This window comes from Physella acuta, unplaced genomic scaffold, assembly GCF_028476545.2.
Source record: "Physella acuta isolate Inbredline_101_S28 unplaced genomic scaffold, ASM2847654v3 ptg001578l, whole genome shotgun sequence".
NCBI lineage: Eukaryota > Metazoa > Mollusca > Gastropoda > Physidae > Physella > Physella acuta.
Genome location: NW_026733092.1, coordinates 77,611 through 95,162, shown reverse-complemented (window position 1 = coordinate 95,162; position 17,552 = coordinate 77,611). Strand labels below are relative to the sequence as shown.

The 17,552-nt window shown below is 33.3% G+C and overlaps 1 protein-coding gene and 1 long non-coding RNA gene across 4 annotated transcripts; one reads left to right on the top strand and one right to left on the bottom strand.

Annotated features, from left to right (window-relative positions):
- The first annotated feature begins 79 nt into the window (after positions 1 to 79).
- LOC131928973 (protein rogdi homolog) lies at positions 80 to 11,911 on the top strand. 3 transcript variants are annotated; one of them, XM_059285155.1, is made up of 11 exons: positions 80 to 167; positions 1,869 to 1,940; positions 2,827 to 2,863; positions 3,286 to 3,343; positions 3,902 to 3,962; positions 4,930 to 5,016; positions 6,227 to 6,322; positions 7,674 to 7,772; positions 8,385 to 8,525; positions 9,848 to 9,931; positions 10,843 to 10,920. In XM_059285155.1, exons 1-11 carry the CDS (start codon positions 126 to 128, stop codon positions 10,876 to 10,878), a joined length of 813 nt encoding a protein of 270 aa, XP_059141138.1. In that variant the 5' UTR covers positions 80 to 125; the 3' UTR covers positions 10,879 to 10,920. The 3 variants fall into 3 exon arrangements, with proteins under 3 accessions (XP_059141138.1, XP_059141139.1, XP_059141140.1); XM_059285156.1 differs by lacking the exon at positions 10,843 to 10,920 and adding an exon at positions 11,772 to 11,911 and having other exon boundaries at positions 97 to 167; XM_059285157.1 differs by lacking the exon at positions 10,843 to 10,920 and adding an exon at positions 11,240 to 11,304 and having other exon boundaries at positions 97 to 167.
- Positions 7,674 to 10,139, bottom strand: LOC131928974 (uncharacterized). The gene is made up of 4 exons (XR_009383869.1): positions 10,020 to 10,139; positions 8,615 to 8,727; positions 8,397 to 8,501; positions 7,674 to 7,724 (listed from the first exon to the last, which is right to left on the bottom strand). It is a non-coding gene; the product is annotated as an uncharacterized LOC131928974 (long non-coding RNA).
- Positions 11,912 to 17,552: the final 5,641 nt, after the last annotated feature.

The window sequence follows — 17,552 nt, the reverse complement described above, 5'->3', positions numbered from 1 at the left end:
AAACAAATTTCCAATATGGCAATCCCAACAATGGTTCCTGATTAAAGTTTTTAGCAGAAACTCTGCCATTTCCTCATCCCGTGCTAAAAGTTAGAGTGATGTCCCATCGTTTGTTATGATATGTGATGGCGAAGTCCGCTAAAGTCGATGCTGAATTAGAAGTATTGGTCTGTATTCTAGATTTAAAAATATAATTTGAAGATATTTATTTTACTTATTACTAGTGACCCAGATAAAAAGCTACCAAAAAGATTTTAAAGTGAATTTTGTTAGTAATGTTAGATTATAGGCCTAATATAAATATTCCGTCAGTCTTGTCTGACTTGCCAACATCACCAGTGCCGCCCAGTGGCAGTGGGGCCCACAAGTCCAGTAACAGCAAGCAGTACAATAGGAGGAAATAATAGGCCTAACTCAACCTAGCTCTAGATCTACATTCTTAATCATAATTAAAATTGCAATAGGCCTAACTACAAAAATCTAAGTTAGTTTATTAGTTTATTACTAAACTCTAAAACTTAAAAAACTGTCAACTGTCAACATTATCATGAAGTTAATCACATTATGATTATAATGATTATATATTAGTTTTTCTTACTAAATCTAGAATTTACCCAAATTTCAAATTAAACATGACTACTGCATGATAGACATCCATATTTAATCCATTAGGCACTAATTTTGACGTTTTAGTTCGTTTTAAACGAAATTACTTAATTTAATATTTATTGACACTCACAAAAATGCACAACACACCTCTCCATGACAACTCTTCATACGCTTGAAGCTAAAGAAAACCACAAATAGGTTAGACTTTTTAAGTGACCATGTACCGGAAGTTCACCACTAGTGATCATCAAATAGCGGTCACGTGGTTTAAAAAAAAAATTTGGTTGTCATTCAAAAGTCGTGTCTTATTTTAAAAAGCGCATGCAATATTTGATTTATTTTTTCATATAATGATAAACCTAATAGTTCTAAAACCTCCAATTCATTTTTGTGACCTCCGGGCTGATATTTTAGAAGTTCTATTAATTTTAATGAGACCGACTTTTAAATTTAGCCTTCATTCTCCAAAGCAAATTTTAAAATGCTTTCTGGCATATTTAGCCTTGCCACTTATAGCATGTTTTTATAGCGTGAAAACCCGCCATTTTACTCGTGATAAACATTTTTAAAAATAATTCTAAGAAGGTTTCTGGAACTAAGACGAAAAATCGTCGGAAGTCATGCATCCGGTCCGTACGCCATATTGTTGTTAGCAACCGGCCACGCCTCCTGGTTAGCGAGAAATACTATTATATATGTTATAGTTATAGTTATAGTGTTATAGTTAGGCTAGATCTAGTTATAAGTAAGTATTAAGTAATACTAAGTAAGTTAATGTTGAACTCAAGAAAACAACAAAACAAAAGAGCCTTATGCTTACCTGACTGGCCTTGTCTGATTTTGCTGCAGCTATAGGCCATTCGGCCTAATCTTTTTGTTGAAAACAAAGTGCAGGAAAATGTTTGGCGGGCCTAATTCGAATCATTTGGCTAGATTTTTTTACTATTTTTTATGTCATTTCATATCATACCTAAAATATAATGCATTGCACTTTTCTCATTGATGATCTTTTTTATTATATTTTAAAGAGAAAGTTAAGTTAGTAGCTGTAACCTGTCAGTTTGATTCTGGTTCCAACCAAATATTTTGACCTGTTAGTTAAAATTTACATATTCATTTTATATAGGAGCTATTCAGTTAATATGTCTTACTAGTTATCCAACTTAGTTCATTCTATGAAAACTTAATAGTTTTAGTTTTGTTAAAATTTCTGCCAAGAATTTTACATCATATAAGATTAAATTCTTCTTGTTTGACAGAGAAAAGAACTGAACTGGCTGCTCAAAGAGGAAGTGAATCCTGTTCTGCAGGATATCAGAGAAACTCTACAGGCAAGTCTGTTTTTATATTAGTGATTAGTAGTATTCATAGAATGTAGTTAAATTGTAGTTATTTTTCCCAAACAGAATGAATGATGTGGAGAGGGAGATAAATGGAAGCTCATCAAATAAGTATATCCCATTAGTTTAGAGTAAGGATCAGACTCAAGGGTTTTAGTTACAGCTGATTTGTTTTTTTACGATTTGTTGCTGTTTAATGGCTGGATTGTTACATTGTTATTTTACAGGCTTTTTCTTAGGTCACACTGTTAGTCTCTCTCTTGGATTGGGTATGGGGTCAATAAACAGAATAGGAAGAAGAAATATGATACTAATGTTTTTTTTTTTTAACTTAAATATTGCCATTCGATTTTGTTTTTTTAAAATTCATAGTTACTTTTAAATACACTAAAAATAGAAAAATTTCAGTTGCTAAGTTTCTAAAATTTATCAGAGATTTCTTAAGTGACCAAATCATTTACTATTATATCTAAAGATAGAAAAATGTGTTTTCTTATTTAAGCGATTTTTTAAAATCATTATTATAATGGTATTATATACTTGCTTTAATGTAACTATAATTTATCATTGGAAGTACATATCATTGTTGATCATTGATGTATCTTATTGTTGTATTGTTAGTTAAGTTTTTAAAATTATTGTTGAGTCTATAAATAAGTATAATCAGCTCTTAAACTGATTAACACAGCTATGCATTTGAATTCAACTTTCTTGACATACATCTTTTAAGCTTGGAGATGAGGCATATAATCTTCAACTTGAAACATATCAAAAATTTTTTTTTTTGCTTGCATAATATGTGATTTACACATTTTGTAGTCAAAACGTGGGAATATTTAAAACAAAAATGTGACTGGTTTCAAATTTCTTTTTGCAGGAGTGTTATGATTGCCTGCCTTTCCATGGAACTGCTGGTAAGAAATAGAGATTGTAGAATGAAAATATATATTTTTCGTAGCAATTGTTATAAAATGGGCGTATAGGATAATACCCTTATGTAATCCATGAGTGACATGATGTCCATAGATTCCATTTGTTATTAATATGTGACATATGCACGCCGAGATAGATTTACAAGTTGTACGTAATTAACATACATGTTGGCCGTGGATTACAAGATCTAAATGTGGCCTATATGTTAGTCATAAGTGACCTACGTATTAGCAATAAGTGACCAACATGTTAGCCATTAATGATTTACATATTATCCATTAATGATTTACATATTATCCATGAATGACCTACATTTTAGCCATTAGTGACCAACATGTTAGCCATGAATGACCTACATGTTAACCATTGATTGCATGCATGTATTCAATTTATTTTTTTATAGAAAAAAGTGCCAGACATGAAGAACTCACGCCCCTAAAAATTCTTTTGACCAGCCCAAGGTATTTTTTTGTTTGTTTCATGAATGCTCAATATGTTAAAGTAATATGCTAGAGTCAAGAATTCTACTTCACTTGCCCTAAAGACCGTCAGGTTTGAAAAGGGAACTTTACTTTACTTACTTACTTACAAGAGGTGGCCAATTCATATTGACACCTCTAATGTAATTGTAACATTACCTGTACCTTAGACAATGTTACTGTTTAAAAAAATGTTAATTGATAGCTGTTTATTATTGATTGTAGTTTATTTACTAAACTTTATTTTTCAATAATTAATCTGTAATTACTTCTTTGTAAAGATGTTACCATTAATAGTTGGGGAGAAGAGGGAAGTTGCTTAAAGTTTATGTTCGAAGTTTAGCGATGTAGTTTTTTTTTTTCTATCAGATGCCAAATCATCGCTAACATAAATAATTTTTTACTGCATTATATCTAAGTTGAGGTTAGATTTAGATAATTTTTAAAGAAAAAAATTGTTAAATGTAAAATTTTAGATAGTAAAAATGTTTCCCCGAGGATGTTTTAATTATTATTTTTATCGTGGTCTGTGTTCATCAGTGGTTCTAGCATGAACTGTAAAAGTGTGGTGACTCTACGAGGAGACTCTGTGGAAGCCGCTGTAAGTTTTTTAAACCCAACATTTTGTTATTTTGATTGGTTATATCTTATACCCTTTCTGTGCACTTGTTATTTGAGGGCGTTGCATGGTCAGGTCTGTGCCTGGCCACCTATACTTTTCTTAACCAGGTAACCATCAGATCCGGGCAGACTCAGGGGTGTACTCCAGTCTTAAGTTCAGGGATCCAAATTCTGAAAATTTCTGGTTTCATGTGATCTAGCATCCAACTATGAAATCCCAAATTTTTTGCCTGTGGTGTTGGTTATATATTTTGGAAATGCAAATGGTAGATGCAGTGAGATATACAAAAATAATATATATCATTTGTTATATCAAGTGTTAAAAAACTTGGGAATGGTGTGGTCAGTTGGTAGGTGCTTGACTGCTAGCCCAAAGCTCTTGAGTTTGGATCTTGGTTCAGGACGTCCTTGAGTCCACGTAGCTCTGACGGGTACCTGTCGTACATTATGGAAATAATGGCGGATGAGCATAGTGCTAACAACACTATCCCTTCATAGGCCGAGGTCATTGAAACAGATGAGCTCTACTTCATCTGCTCCATGTGTCTTGGGCACTAAAGGGAAAAAAAAATTGGGGATGGTGTGGTCTAGTGATAGAGTACGCACTTGAAAGTCCAAGATTCTTAAGTTCAATACCTATGGTTGATACTGTAATTCGTCCATCAGCTAAGCTTCCCCCCCCCTTCCCCCACCCAACCATCCAAGCCAGGTGCTGCTATACACTCAGAATGAAGTTAAAATTAACAGCCCAAAAGTTTCAAGTTCTAAACCTTGTTACTGTAGTTTATTCGACTAAGTCGCCCCCCCCCCCTTCCCCCCATTCATACCTGGTAGTCCCTATTCACCAGGGGAGGTAATAAAATTGTGATTAAAGTAAAAACAGAAAAACAGGGGAAAGTTATGTTGCTCTATGGTTAAGTGAGGTAGTGCTCTTTGTGCTTTGCCAGGAGGTGCAGTTCAAACACAAGCAAGGCAAGGAACACAACTTGTTCAAGACAAAACTTAAAGACGGCTGTGTTTGGAGGCTCCCACAGGTAAAATATTAACTTTAGTCCCACATTATGGAATTCACATTAAGCGATGCGAAATTTTCATCAAGGGACACGGAATTCACATTAAGGGATGTAGAAATCACATTAGGGAAAGTATAAATAATATTTAGGGATTCAATTTATTCAATAATGGTAACAGCAATATGCACGGAGGCCTTTTTTCACATTGGCTATTTAAAAAAACAAAATAATATTTTAATACAAAAAGCAATGGAGTCGTAAAGACAGCAGTAGCTATGTTATATGTATAACATTAAGGTATGCATAAATCACATTAAGGGATGCTTAAATCACATCAAGGGATATGGAGATGAAATTAAGGTATGTAGAAAACACATTAAGGGATTTGAAAATAACAGTACATTTATCTATACACTATTGCATATTTGGAATCTTGCGGATACAATATTTTTTTTTATAAACTTAAGAAAATTGGGATAATGTGACAAGGTGTGTTAAGACACAGTAGATTAGAAGACCTTTCTAGGCGCATTTAGTAGGAAATGAGTTCATATTTGCTCTTTGATGTTAGACAACAGCTTTAAAATTTTAATTTGGACCTGTTTATCGAGACATTTTTTTTTGTTCAGGTAACTTTACATCAGCATTTCCTATACTGGCGGTCTCCATGCTTTTCTAAAGGACCCTAAAATCTTAGCTCCTTCCCCACCCTCATGTCCTAAAATCTTAGCACCTTCCCCACCCTCATCTCACCATAATTGTTTTAGTTAGCAGTACATTTTGGTAATTTTACTTTTGGCATCTAGTATTCATTTTTAGTAAATACATCTCAGTAGATTCTAAGTATTAAGGAATAAAAATAATGTCTAATAAAATATAACACCACCATAAAAGATGTGAGGAATTATTTATTAAGCTCAACTTTCAGAAGTCTTCTAAATGGTTAGTTCATTCAGCTAATGGTTTTCAATTTAAATTAGAGCCTACTGAATACTCAGAAATTGGAAGAATTTAAAGATTAGATGAAAATTCATTAAAAGACTTTTAATATTCAAGTATTATTTTCAAAAAATAATCAATGGGATGCATTTTCATTTTAATAACTCTAATATTTTTAGTTTGGAGACATAATCTTAGGTAGTCTCCCATTTTTACTTTTGAGTTTTGTAATGGGAAGTAACTGGGAAACTGCTGTCTTAAATCCTACTAATCCCTCACATTCGTTCCCCAGATTCGAGACACAGGCAACCATTTGTGCAATGCCTTAGAAATAGTCTCAAGAAGTGACCCAACATACATTTACAAGTCTGTCAAGGAGGTTTTTCTTGTAAGTGTCCATCGTGAAATTATTGCATTATTAAAAGTTTTGTTTTGGGATGTTGGTTAAGAATTTAGAAATTAGAGCAACTATTTACCTTTTATCATTTTCTGCCTTTCTACAATAAAACTACTATCCCAGCTGTGTTTATTCACATTAATATTTTCTTGATATTAGGGCAGTTGAATTGGAGTTCATTTTTATTATCTCTTAAATGAAGCGGACTAAGGTGTTCACCACCTTGCAAATGGGCTTTTTTTTACCCTCTGGTGTTGGTGGAGTTATTTCTTTTGTGTAGATTTGACCCTGCGAACCAAACTCGATATTTTTGGATTGGCAAAAAAAATATCTAAATCATCCCCTTGTCATTGGGGGCACCACAGATTGGTGTGTCGCATGGCCACAAACATGTAGCTGTTGAACTTAGTTGAAGTTCATTTAGGGACTCTTGCACCCTGTAAAAAAGTAAAGTTCCCTTTTCAAACCTGATGATGTATAGGGCAAGTGAAGTAGAGTTCGCTTGTTTCTGTGACCTCGGCATATGAAGAGATAGTGTGGTCAACACTATGCTTAGCTGCCTTTACTTTCCCTAGCGTGAGTTAGGTACCCATCAGAGTTGGATGGACTCAGGGATGGTCTACTGACTTGAACCCAGATTTGAACTCGAGACTTAAGGGTTAGCCATCCAGCTCTCTACCGCTAGACCACTCCGTCCCCCTCTTGTACCCTGGCCGATGACCTTTACTGGAAGGCCATATGCCCTGCTATCTGTGACTTTGGAGTTATCTCTCCTAGATAAGTTGTTGTCCCCAGCCATCAAGCCTGATCTGCCCATAGTTCAAACTCAGGACTTTTCGGCTTAGCAGCCATGAGCTATACCGACTACTACACTGGCATTCTCTAAATCTCATATTAGAACAGTAATAATATATATATATATATATATATATATATATATATATATATATATATATATATATATATATATATATATATAGACATATATATATATATATAGACATATATATATATATATATATATATATATATATATATATATATATATATATATATATATATATATATATATATATATATATATAGACATATATATATATATATATATATATATAGACATATATATATATATATATATAGACATATATATATATATAGACATATAAATATATATATAAAATATAAATAAAAATGGCCTATACATATATATATATATAAATATATATATATATATATATATATATATATATATATATATATATATATATATATATAGACATATAGATATATATATAGACATATAGATATATATATAGACATATATATATTAATATTTAATCAGATACTTGATGAGTTGATGGAAAGTTTAATGAAGTGCCGACAGAGCTTGTCCCTTCCCAAAAGAAAATCAATCAACGAATTAATGGATAATCAAAATCTGGTAATAACCCACAGTATGTCTATGTCTTGTCTTGTGTGTCTTTAAAACAAACCTTCTGAACATATTGAGTAACCCATGAGGTACTTCAAATAGTTATGGTTAATAGAAGATAGGTTTTTTAGTCATGTGATTCAAAGAGATTGTGTGATCAGCAAAATGGTTTCCTGACCTGCCGTGTCAAAAATAATAATAATTTCTGGCTGCTTGTTAAAGTCAGGTAACCATGGGAGCAGAGTTCAGCCAAAGTTGTTTCCCTTCTTCTTAAAGCACTTGCTGCTTTTCATTAAAATAAAATTTATTTATTGGCTGGAACTTTTTCTTACATCTCTCTCTCTTGCAATATTTTAAAAATTTCTTGACTAGATTTCTAAATATTTTTTCATAAGTCTTGCCTTTTGCATAAAATTATTTTTCCCATGATCTCACACTGATACTTATTTCTTAACCAAATATTTTTCATGAACCTTTCTTTCACAACTAAACGTTTTTAGCCATCACCTGACTGTGGAATTTTAAGGTTTGACTTAAAAAAAAATTTTTTTCCCATGTTGCAGCTTGTGTTTAACTGGAATTTTTTGTTTGACTTACTAAAATATTTTTCCCATGTTGCAGCTTGTGTTTAACCCACCTTTACCCAGTGATATTGCCATCTCCTTCTACATCCACACCTCCAAGCTTGTTCTGGCTCTGTACTGCCTTCACAACAACGGCCAACACAAGATTGAAAAGCTGGAGATCACTCAAAGAATACAGGTAACTCCATTTGTATTCAATTAATTTTCAATTTTTAAAATTTTGTCTTTTTTTTTTTTTCAAATTCTGGACAAAAGAAATTTAAATACCTTTTTAAGGATGAGTGACTTGGTCAGCAATAGAAGCACAGCATTTCTGTGTATTTTGCAAACCACCTTGAATTTTCCCAAATTATGTTAGATACCCGTTACAGCTGTGTTGACTAAAAAACAAAACCCATCTTAAAATTGTAGCTTGTTTCCCATAGAAACTAACAACACCACTATCTATATATATAATTCTCTTCTGGGAGACGCTAGAAAACAAGCTGTAAACGCGCTCCCTACCACCCCCACCCCTACATGGTCTGGTGAGCTGTGGTTCACTCTAAATGTTTACAAACAGAGCCGGGCTTAGTGACGACTATTAGGGGCAGGTAATTTAGTTTGAAACGATTTTAAACGTTGGGGGGGGGGGGGTAACTAAGTAGAGTTTACTTTAACGGAGGGGGGGGGGGGGGGTTATCGTCCTTAACAAGCTACTTATAGTGTTTTAAAGAAATATTTTCAGTGGCAGCGTTGGTAGTGTCAAATTCACAAATTATGAATTACTGAAAAGTAGAAAAAACAACAACTAAATAGTGGCGTATGATCGGGTCGGCTTGTACAAACTATTCTACACAATGTTAACTTTTTAATCCTGAATTTTAAATTTTAGATCTTTGTAATCTACTACAAAAGAAAACAATAAAGATCTCTTATATGTATATAGTGAGAGTCAGCAATTTTGTCAAGAGCCTATTTGGACTGTGTTAGTTAGCTAAGGCAATTAACCAAGGGTTGTTAGGCATGTGCTATTTTGATTTCTATATCTTCCTTAATAGTTACTACACAAGAATAAGTGTTAATGTACATTTAGCCTACTCAAGAAATGTTTTTGTCTATTAAAAAGAGCTGAATTTATTTATCGAAAGAGCTACTTGTTAATCTGACTATAGGTTTCCAACAACTGGTACAGAGTGTTAGCTGGAAATGCCTTTCTACTTAGAAGGGATTTCTTCTAAAACAATTGACATTAACATGTTGTGTGTCATATAACTCTGACTTCATCCTGTTTAGTTTTCTGGATTTTGCTTCTATAGCTTTTGTCTATCCAAGTTGTTTGATTTTGCAGTTTTGCATCAAACGAGCCTTATCTGGCTTGGGTTAGAACTCACCGACCACAGAAATGCCTGAATATTAAAAATAGTTTAATGATCATAAAAGACTTGAATTCTCTTTTGAGCTGTAATGTTACAGGTCATTGAAGTTGTTTATATAAACATGTTGTTTACAATATTTCAGGTTGAGGCTATGGTCAAGTGGTTGAATGAGGCAATTATATTTTTCACCCTCTCATTACAGCAGTGTCAACAATTAAAAGACAAGGTTAGATAACTCTTTTTTTTTCCCTAAAAAGTTAAGACACATAAGTTTTTTATTTTATTTAATGTAAGTAGCAATTTTTTTTTCTTACATTGTAATTGCAGACCAAGTTGTTCTTCTTTCTATTTTAGCAGACAGCTCTAGTTTTTCTTTCTTTAATGAATGAAGATTTAAACCTTAAAAGGACTTAATGAAAACATAGTAGATCTTAATGCTCAGCTCAGTGAAAAGAAATATTCCGTTTTTCTTTATTTCTTATTTGGTTTACAATACAATGCCATATATAGCACCATACTTATTTTGGTAAATTAGATTCTACTTCTCGTTACATTTATTTAATGGGTTTTTATTGATTTTGAACAAGTAAATTGCGTTGTAATTTTCTTTGCATCCCTTCAGTCTTATTTATACATGGTAAAAAAAAAATCTGAAGTATTTTAACAAAATAGATTGTTAGCCATTTAGGTTTTGCATTTTTTGTTTTGTATTTAGTGATCATTACTGAATTTTGAATTGATTTAGTGTAACTGCAGCCCTCTGTACTCAGGGGCTACAAAGGAAAAATGATGAATGATGATGATGACTAAATTTTGAATTGATTTAGTGTAACTGCAGCCCTCAGTACCCCTTGGCTACAAAGGAAAAATGATGAATGATGATGATGACTAAATTTTGAATTGATTTAGTGTAACTTCAGCCCTCAGTAATCCTGGGGCTGCAAAGGAAAAATGATGAATGATGATGATGACTAAATTTTGAATAGATTTAGTGTAACTGCAGCCCTCTGTACTCAGGGGCTACAAAGGAAAAATGATGATGATGACTAAATTTTGAATTGATTTTCAAGCTTCAATATTCTGTAGACATTTTCTGAACTGTGGAATAGCTGAGACTTTACATTTTTTGTGTTTCAGTTGCTGGCTGTGGCTCAGATACTGGAAGACCCTTGATGTTTGACCAACATTTAATATGTGGGAGTCATTTAGATGTATTAGACATTTTCTGAACCGTGGAATAGCTGAGACTTTACATTTTTTCTGTTTCAGTTGCTGGCTGTGGCTCAGATACTGGAAGACCCTTAATGTTTGACCAGCATTTAATATGTGGGGGTCATTTAGATGTATTAGACATTTTCTGAACCGTGGAATAGCTGAGACTTTACATTTTTTCTGTTTCAGTTGCTGGCTGTGGCTCAGATACTGGAAGACCCTTAATGTTTGACCAGCATTTAATATGTGGGGGTCATTTAGATGTATTAGACATTTTCTGAACCGTGGAATAGCTGAGACTTTACATTTTTTTCTGTTTCAGTTGCTGGCTGTGGCTCAGATACTGGAAGACCCTTGATGTTTGACCAGCATTTAATATGTGGGGGTCATTTAGATGTATTAGACATTTTCTGAACCGTGGAATAGCTGAGACTTTACATTTTTTTCTGTTTCAGTTGCTGGCTGTGGCTCAGATACTGGAGGATCCTTGATGTTTGACCAACATTTAATATGTGGGGGTCATTTAGATGTATTAGACATTTTCTGAACTGTGGAATAGCTGAGACTTAACATTTTTTTCTGTTTCAGTTGCTGGCTGTGGCTCAGATACTGGAAGATCCTTGATGTTTGACCAGCATTTAATATGTGGGGGTCATTTAGATGTATTAGACATTTTCTGAACTGTGGAATAGCTGAGACTTTACATTTTTTTCTGTTTCAGTTGCTGGCTGTGGCTCAGATACTGGAAGATCCTTGATGTTTGACCAGCATTTAATATGTGGGGGTTATTTAGATGTATTAGACATTTTCTGAACTGTGGAATAGCTGAGACTTTACATTTTTTTCTGTTTCAGTTGCTGGCTGTGGCTCAGATACTGGAAGACCCTTGATGTTTGACCAACATTTAATATGTGGGGGTTATTTAGATGTATAGTTAAAGAAAAATATCTTACAGATTGATTGGTGGGCAAAATTTAATAAGGTGGTAGTATCTAATTTAGTTAAGAAATCTATGTACATAATAAATAACATTGTTAGTAAATTAGTATAAAAATGTTTAATTTAATCAGAAAATCTGGCAATTCTTAAACAAAAGTTACCAATTTGTTTATACACTGATTTTCACATTCCTTGTTTTGTTGATTCTTGAAGCTGTTTTTAAATGTCCAGCCGTTATTAAGAACAAAGAAATGGTTCCATTGCTGCTATGTTTTTTTTTTAACTTTTGGATTGTGTGATTTGAATTTGCCTTGAGCTGATGCAGTTTTGTTAAACTGGGGTCAGTATTCTTGGTTGAAAAATGCCTTGAGAAAATGAAAGTATTTGTTTCAATAGAAATAGTATTATGAACTTAGTGTTAAATAAGACTTTTATTAAATAACACTGTTAGTGTGCTGAAATAACTGTACAATGTTACAGAAAATAGTTTTATTAATGAAGATAGAATAGGAAAGGCATGTTTAATCAGAAAATATTTTTATTAATTAAGATAGAATAAAAGAAAAGTCAAGTTTAACCAGAAAATATTTTTATTAATTAAGATAGAATAGAAAAGTCAAGTTTAATCAGAAATTATTTTTATTAATTAAGATAGAATAGAAAAGTCAAGTTTAATCAGAAAATATTTTTATTAATTAAGTTAGAATAGAAAAAAAGTCACGCATCAGATACTGCAATTTCTCAAGTGGAACTTTGCTTTATTCTTTCACCAACTGTTTGCACTCTTTTTGGTTTCAAGGTTCTATTTATATTTCTTCAACTACTAGTAGCATTTTTATTGAAAGAAATTTCTGTTGTTTTTAATGTTGTGTTAATTCTAATATAGCTACTGTCAATTCAACGTGCCTTAAACTCGTCAAGCCTAGCGCCATTTAGTTTGTCTGCTGTAGAAGTATGTACCCTGTGATGACTTTATGTCTTATCAGTGCTAATTCATTGCTCACCTTTTGTTTTATATTCACAAGCTATGTTTTGATTGTGATAGTTCCACTAGAGTAAAAAAAGTGCCTTTAGCGTCTTATAATTTCTTGTATGGACCAACAGTGTTGACGTTTTAAAAATTCAGAACCTGCTTCACTTATAGGGTCAACTTTATATTTGGCTTGGTAGATTTTAAAACTCATTTATTAAATAATAAAATTTTCTCTTTAAGCAGTTACAACATTTTAAAGTACTGTATTTTCCAGCACAAAAGATAGCTGAGCATATTAGATGACCCCATGCCAACTTTTCCAATAGAAATTTAGGATATTTGGGATATACCCACCCAGTAAATTTCATATGACTACCCAGTCCACTCTTCCCAACTTATTAGATTTTTGTGTGTCCCCTCCTCCCCTCCCCATAAATGATGGAAATTAATATAATTTGGGAGTATATACTAGTTTTTTTGTTTTTTTCCAAAGTATTTGTTACAAATGTGGAGCAATAATCAATAGATTCTTTAATGTTACCATATGTAAACTAATTATTAAATATAAATTCAAACGTAAAAATGTTTACAAATGTAAAAAAATAACATTTAAATATCCCCGATATGCAAAAACAAAAATGTTCAATCTTAAAAAAACTGTTATGATGTCCCTTTTTTCTAGTAGTATAGGCCAAAAGAAAATCAGCTTACATAAATTAATTCCCTTTAAGCTTTAATGCTGTGTATGCTTCGATCAAAAACTGCTATTATGGGAAACAACTCTGAATTATTAATAGATTTCTGTGTGTGAAATTTACTTTATATCTAGACAATTTTTGGGAAAAAAAATTATTTGTTTTATATGTTTTCTTTTAGAACTAGTTTGTGTAAAACCTGTAGCTCTCAAGAAATGGAACAATAAATATTACTGCTCATGTGCCTGCAAACAAATACATGAAATTTACTTTATATCTAGAAAATTTTTGGGAAAAAAAAATGACTTGTTTTAGATATTTTTTTTAGAACTAGTTTGTGTAAATCCTGTAGCTCTCAAGAAATGGAAGAATAAATATTACTGCTCATGTGCCTGCAAACAAACACATTTGTTACCATCAACTCACAAATTGCAGCTTTTCATCCAAGTACTGTTGAAACTATTTGTCACTTTGTATTATGTAAAAAATATATAGACTAGTATTAATTATAATTGGTTTGTTTTCTGGAAAGTTATTACTTATTTTCCATTTGTTTGTGCATAATTTTAAAAAATTCAGGAATTATTTTTTTGTTATTCTATGTTGTGGTGTGTCCTACATTTTCCACATAGACTCTCAATTCCTCTTGCGTCTTTATGTATAATTATACTTCAATGTATGTAAAATCATATATAAAGATCATCTCAACATCTTATCCTGTTTGTGTCCAAGACACATGGGGCAGATAAAGTAGATTTCATCACTTTCCATAATCTCTACATACATGGGGATAATGTGGTCAATTCGATACCCAGCTGCCTTGGTTTCCCTAACGTGAGTTAGGTTCCCATCAGAGCTGAGTGAACTCAGTGAATTCCTGGGATCTGAACTTGAAACTTTTCAGTGAGCAGTTGTAAGCTCTACCATCCCACCATGCTGTCCCTTATTAAACTTTTTAAATCGTTAGGGAATTATATATATATATATATATATATATATATATATATATATATATATATATATATATATATATTACATGAAAAATATATATGAAAAATATATATGAAAATAGAGCTCTCTTCCTTATTACACTAGGTATGTGTATAAATCCTTATTGTAGCTTGCCATAAACATGTTATATAAAGTAAACTTGAATATAGTCAGTAAAATATTTTATCCATAATGGCACTTGTATTGTTATATTGATGCCTTGTACTACCCATGTGTTATACCGCAACTTGATCTGTTGTTGTATTCTACACATTAGGGTTTAGAATTGTTGTGGTAGATGAAGCCACCAGTGTGGCCTACTGCTATTTCTCTGTTGTCATTACAGTTGTTTTTACATTTGGTTTGCTACTTAATTATTTGAGCACTTTTCATCCAATGTTCACCACATTTTTATGGTCCATTTTCTTCTAATCTTATTTTCACATCTTAACACATAAAAAACACATGTACAAATTTAGGGTTATTTTTTTGTTTTTGGTGTAATTATAAAACTTTGAGTAAAGTGTCAGTGGCGTCACAAGGTGAGGGAGTCAACAGGTGCAGTAATTTTGTTTTGGTGTCATCCCATTCTTCCTACCATTTTTTTTTATATAGCTAATCAAATTTTTTTGTCAGAAATCTTTTTTAATTTTTTTAATTTGATGTCAACATATTCTTTTTTTTTAACTGGATAAAAATAATTTGTCAATCATTTAAAAAAAAATTTGGTGTCACCCTTGTTGTCATTGGACAGCAAACCCCCCCCCCCCCCCCCCTCTGCTCCCTGCCTTGTGACGCCAATGTAAAGGTGTCTGAAACTATTGAAGGTGACCATAACATGCTTGTATGTGTGAGTGTTGAGGCTGAAGAACAAATGGAAGAGTTGAATATACTTTCATGTACCTTACCAACGAGGGCTCACCATTGGGTGGAATAGTTTTAGAACCCCTGTGATTATAGCCAGTACTGTGATAAATGTTGTTAAAAAATGTATCCAGAATATAATCACATGTAGATGTTCTTTATGTAAAGATATTAAATATGTGAAAAAAAAGAAAAGTACCGTAATAAAATAAATATTTAAGTTAGAGCAAATAAATGACCAATATTTAAGTTGTGATGAAATTTTTTTTTAATATTTCCATAGTTAAAAACAGTTGATTTGATGAAAAAGAAATACCTGCTTTAAATGAACATTGCTGAAATAACACTACCAGATAGAACACTAACTTAAACCACACTGCCAAACTCAACACAGCCTAACACAAGATAAGCTGATAAAACACAACCTTATACAGCAGGACACAACACAACTTTATACAGCAGGACAAAACAACCTTATACAACAGGACAAAACCTTATACAGCAGGACACAACACAACCTTATACAACAGGACACAACACAACCATATACAGCAGGATAGAACACAACCTTATACAGGACAAAACAACCTTATACAACAGGACAAAGCAACCTTATACAACAGGACACAAAACCTTATACAGTAGGACACAACAGAACCTTATACAGCATGATCAAACACAACCTTATACAACAGGACAAAACAACTTTATACAGCAGGACACAAAACAACACAACCTTATACAGCAGGACCTGACCACACAAACAAGCACTATCAGCTTCTAATACTCATCCATAGAGATAAACATATATTTAATAACAATTTTCTGGTTTAATAAGAACGTACCAAGATGTAACATTTAACAATTTTTCTTATATTGGTAGTTACATTAAAATAACTTGTAATATATACCAAAGACTCCTGCTGCATTTAAATAAAATCTTTAAAAAAATTCTTCAACCTCCATAGAGATCTCTGTAAAACACTATTATTATATAATGGATCTATTTAATGTTTTCTTGTTGATATAGTTTCATGGTATCTGTGTGGATCAGGGGGGGGGGGGACAATACCAGTTGACACCCCACATAGTGACACTAACTGGTAGACAGTGGATGATAGAATGTAGTTTTCAGCACTGTGATGCACATGTAGACCTCTCAAATCATATCATACTTTATTTACTTTTTGGCCAGCATAAATACTTATATTTTATACACCTACATATACATTCATATAATAAATAAATATTAAACTCATGAGGTCCTACCAGTGGCGTAGCGAGGTCGGGTGTCACCCGGTGCGGCACTTAATGGTGTAACCCCCCCCCCCCCCCCAAGAGGCGTAGCGACCCTTCCCGGGGACAAACTTTCAAATTTTCGATTTGCACCCACCTCAAGTTTTTCTCTATATATTTTACTATTTTTTGCCTTGGTGTCACCCCCCCTAAATGGTGTCACCCGGTGCGGTCCGCACCCCCGCCCCCCCCCCCCCCCCCTCGCTACGCCTCTGGGTCCCACCCTTATCTTTTCATTATACATAGTTCGAATCAACAAGCATCCCTTCTACGCCCCACTCTAGCATTACTAATTACACAAACAACGTTATGTCGCTCCCCCCCCCTGCCTCCCCTTGCGTAATTTAATTCCTTCTTACCGAAAAAAAAATTCTATGTCCTGTTCTCAAGTAGACCTCCAATCACAAAGGTTAGCACTAGACAAGGAAGAACCAACAGTATCAAACAAGAATGACTTCAATGAGTTTGCGCGTGGGTGCTCAACGTTCACTTCCGGAGCTTAGAACAACACTAGGCCGAGACATGGGCGCTGTAGTTTGTTGTAGTGCCGGTGTAGGAAAATAAGTGCATCTCCTATTATTACATGTGGCGGCACGCCTATCCTTACCTAATTAGTCCAAGTGAGTTCATTGATAGAGGGAATACCACAGTGGTTTGTGGTGGTTTGTTGTTTCTGTGATAGCATGGTTACAGAGGTGGCTGATTGCTGGCAAGGGCGTGGGTTCGTTGGTCAGTGGAAAAAGGGGGAAGGGGAGGCGACAATGCATGCGGTATTACTTTTGCATTCATATCTCGGGGGAACAGAGTTTCTTCCATGCATCTCTTCGGGGGGACAGTCCCCCCCCCCAAAAAGTCTACCCCCCCCCAATGAAATGGAA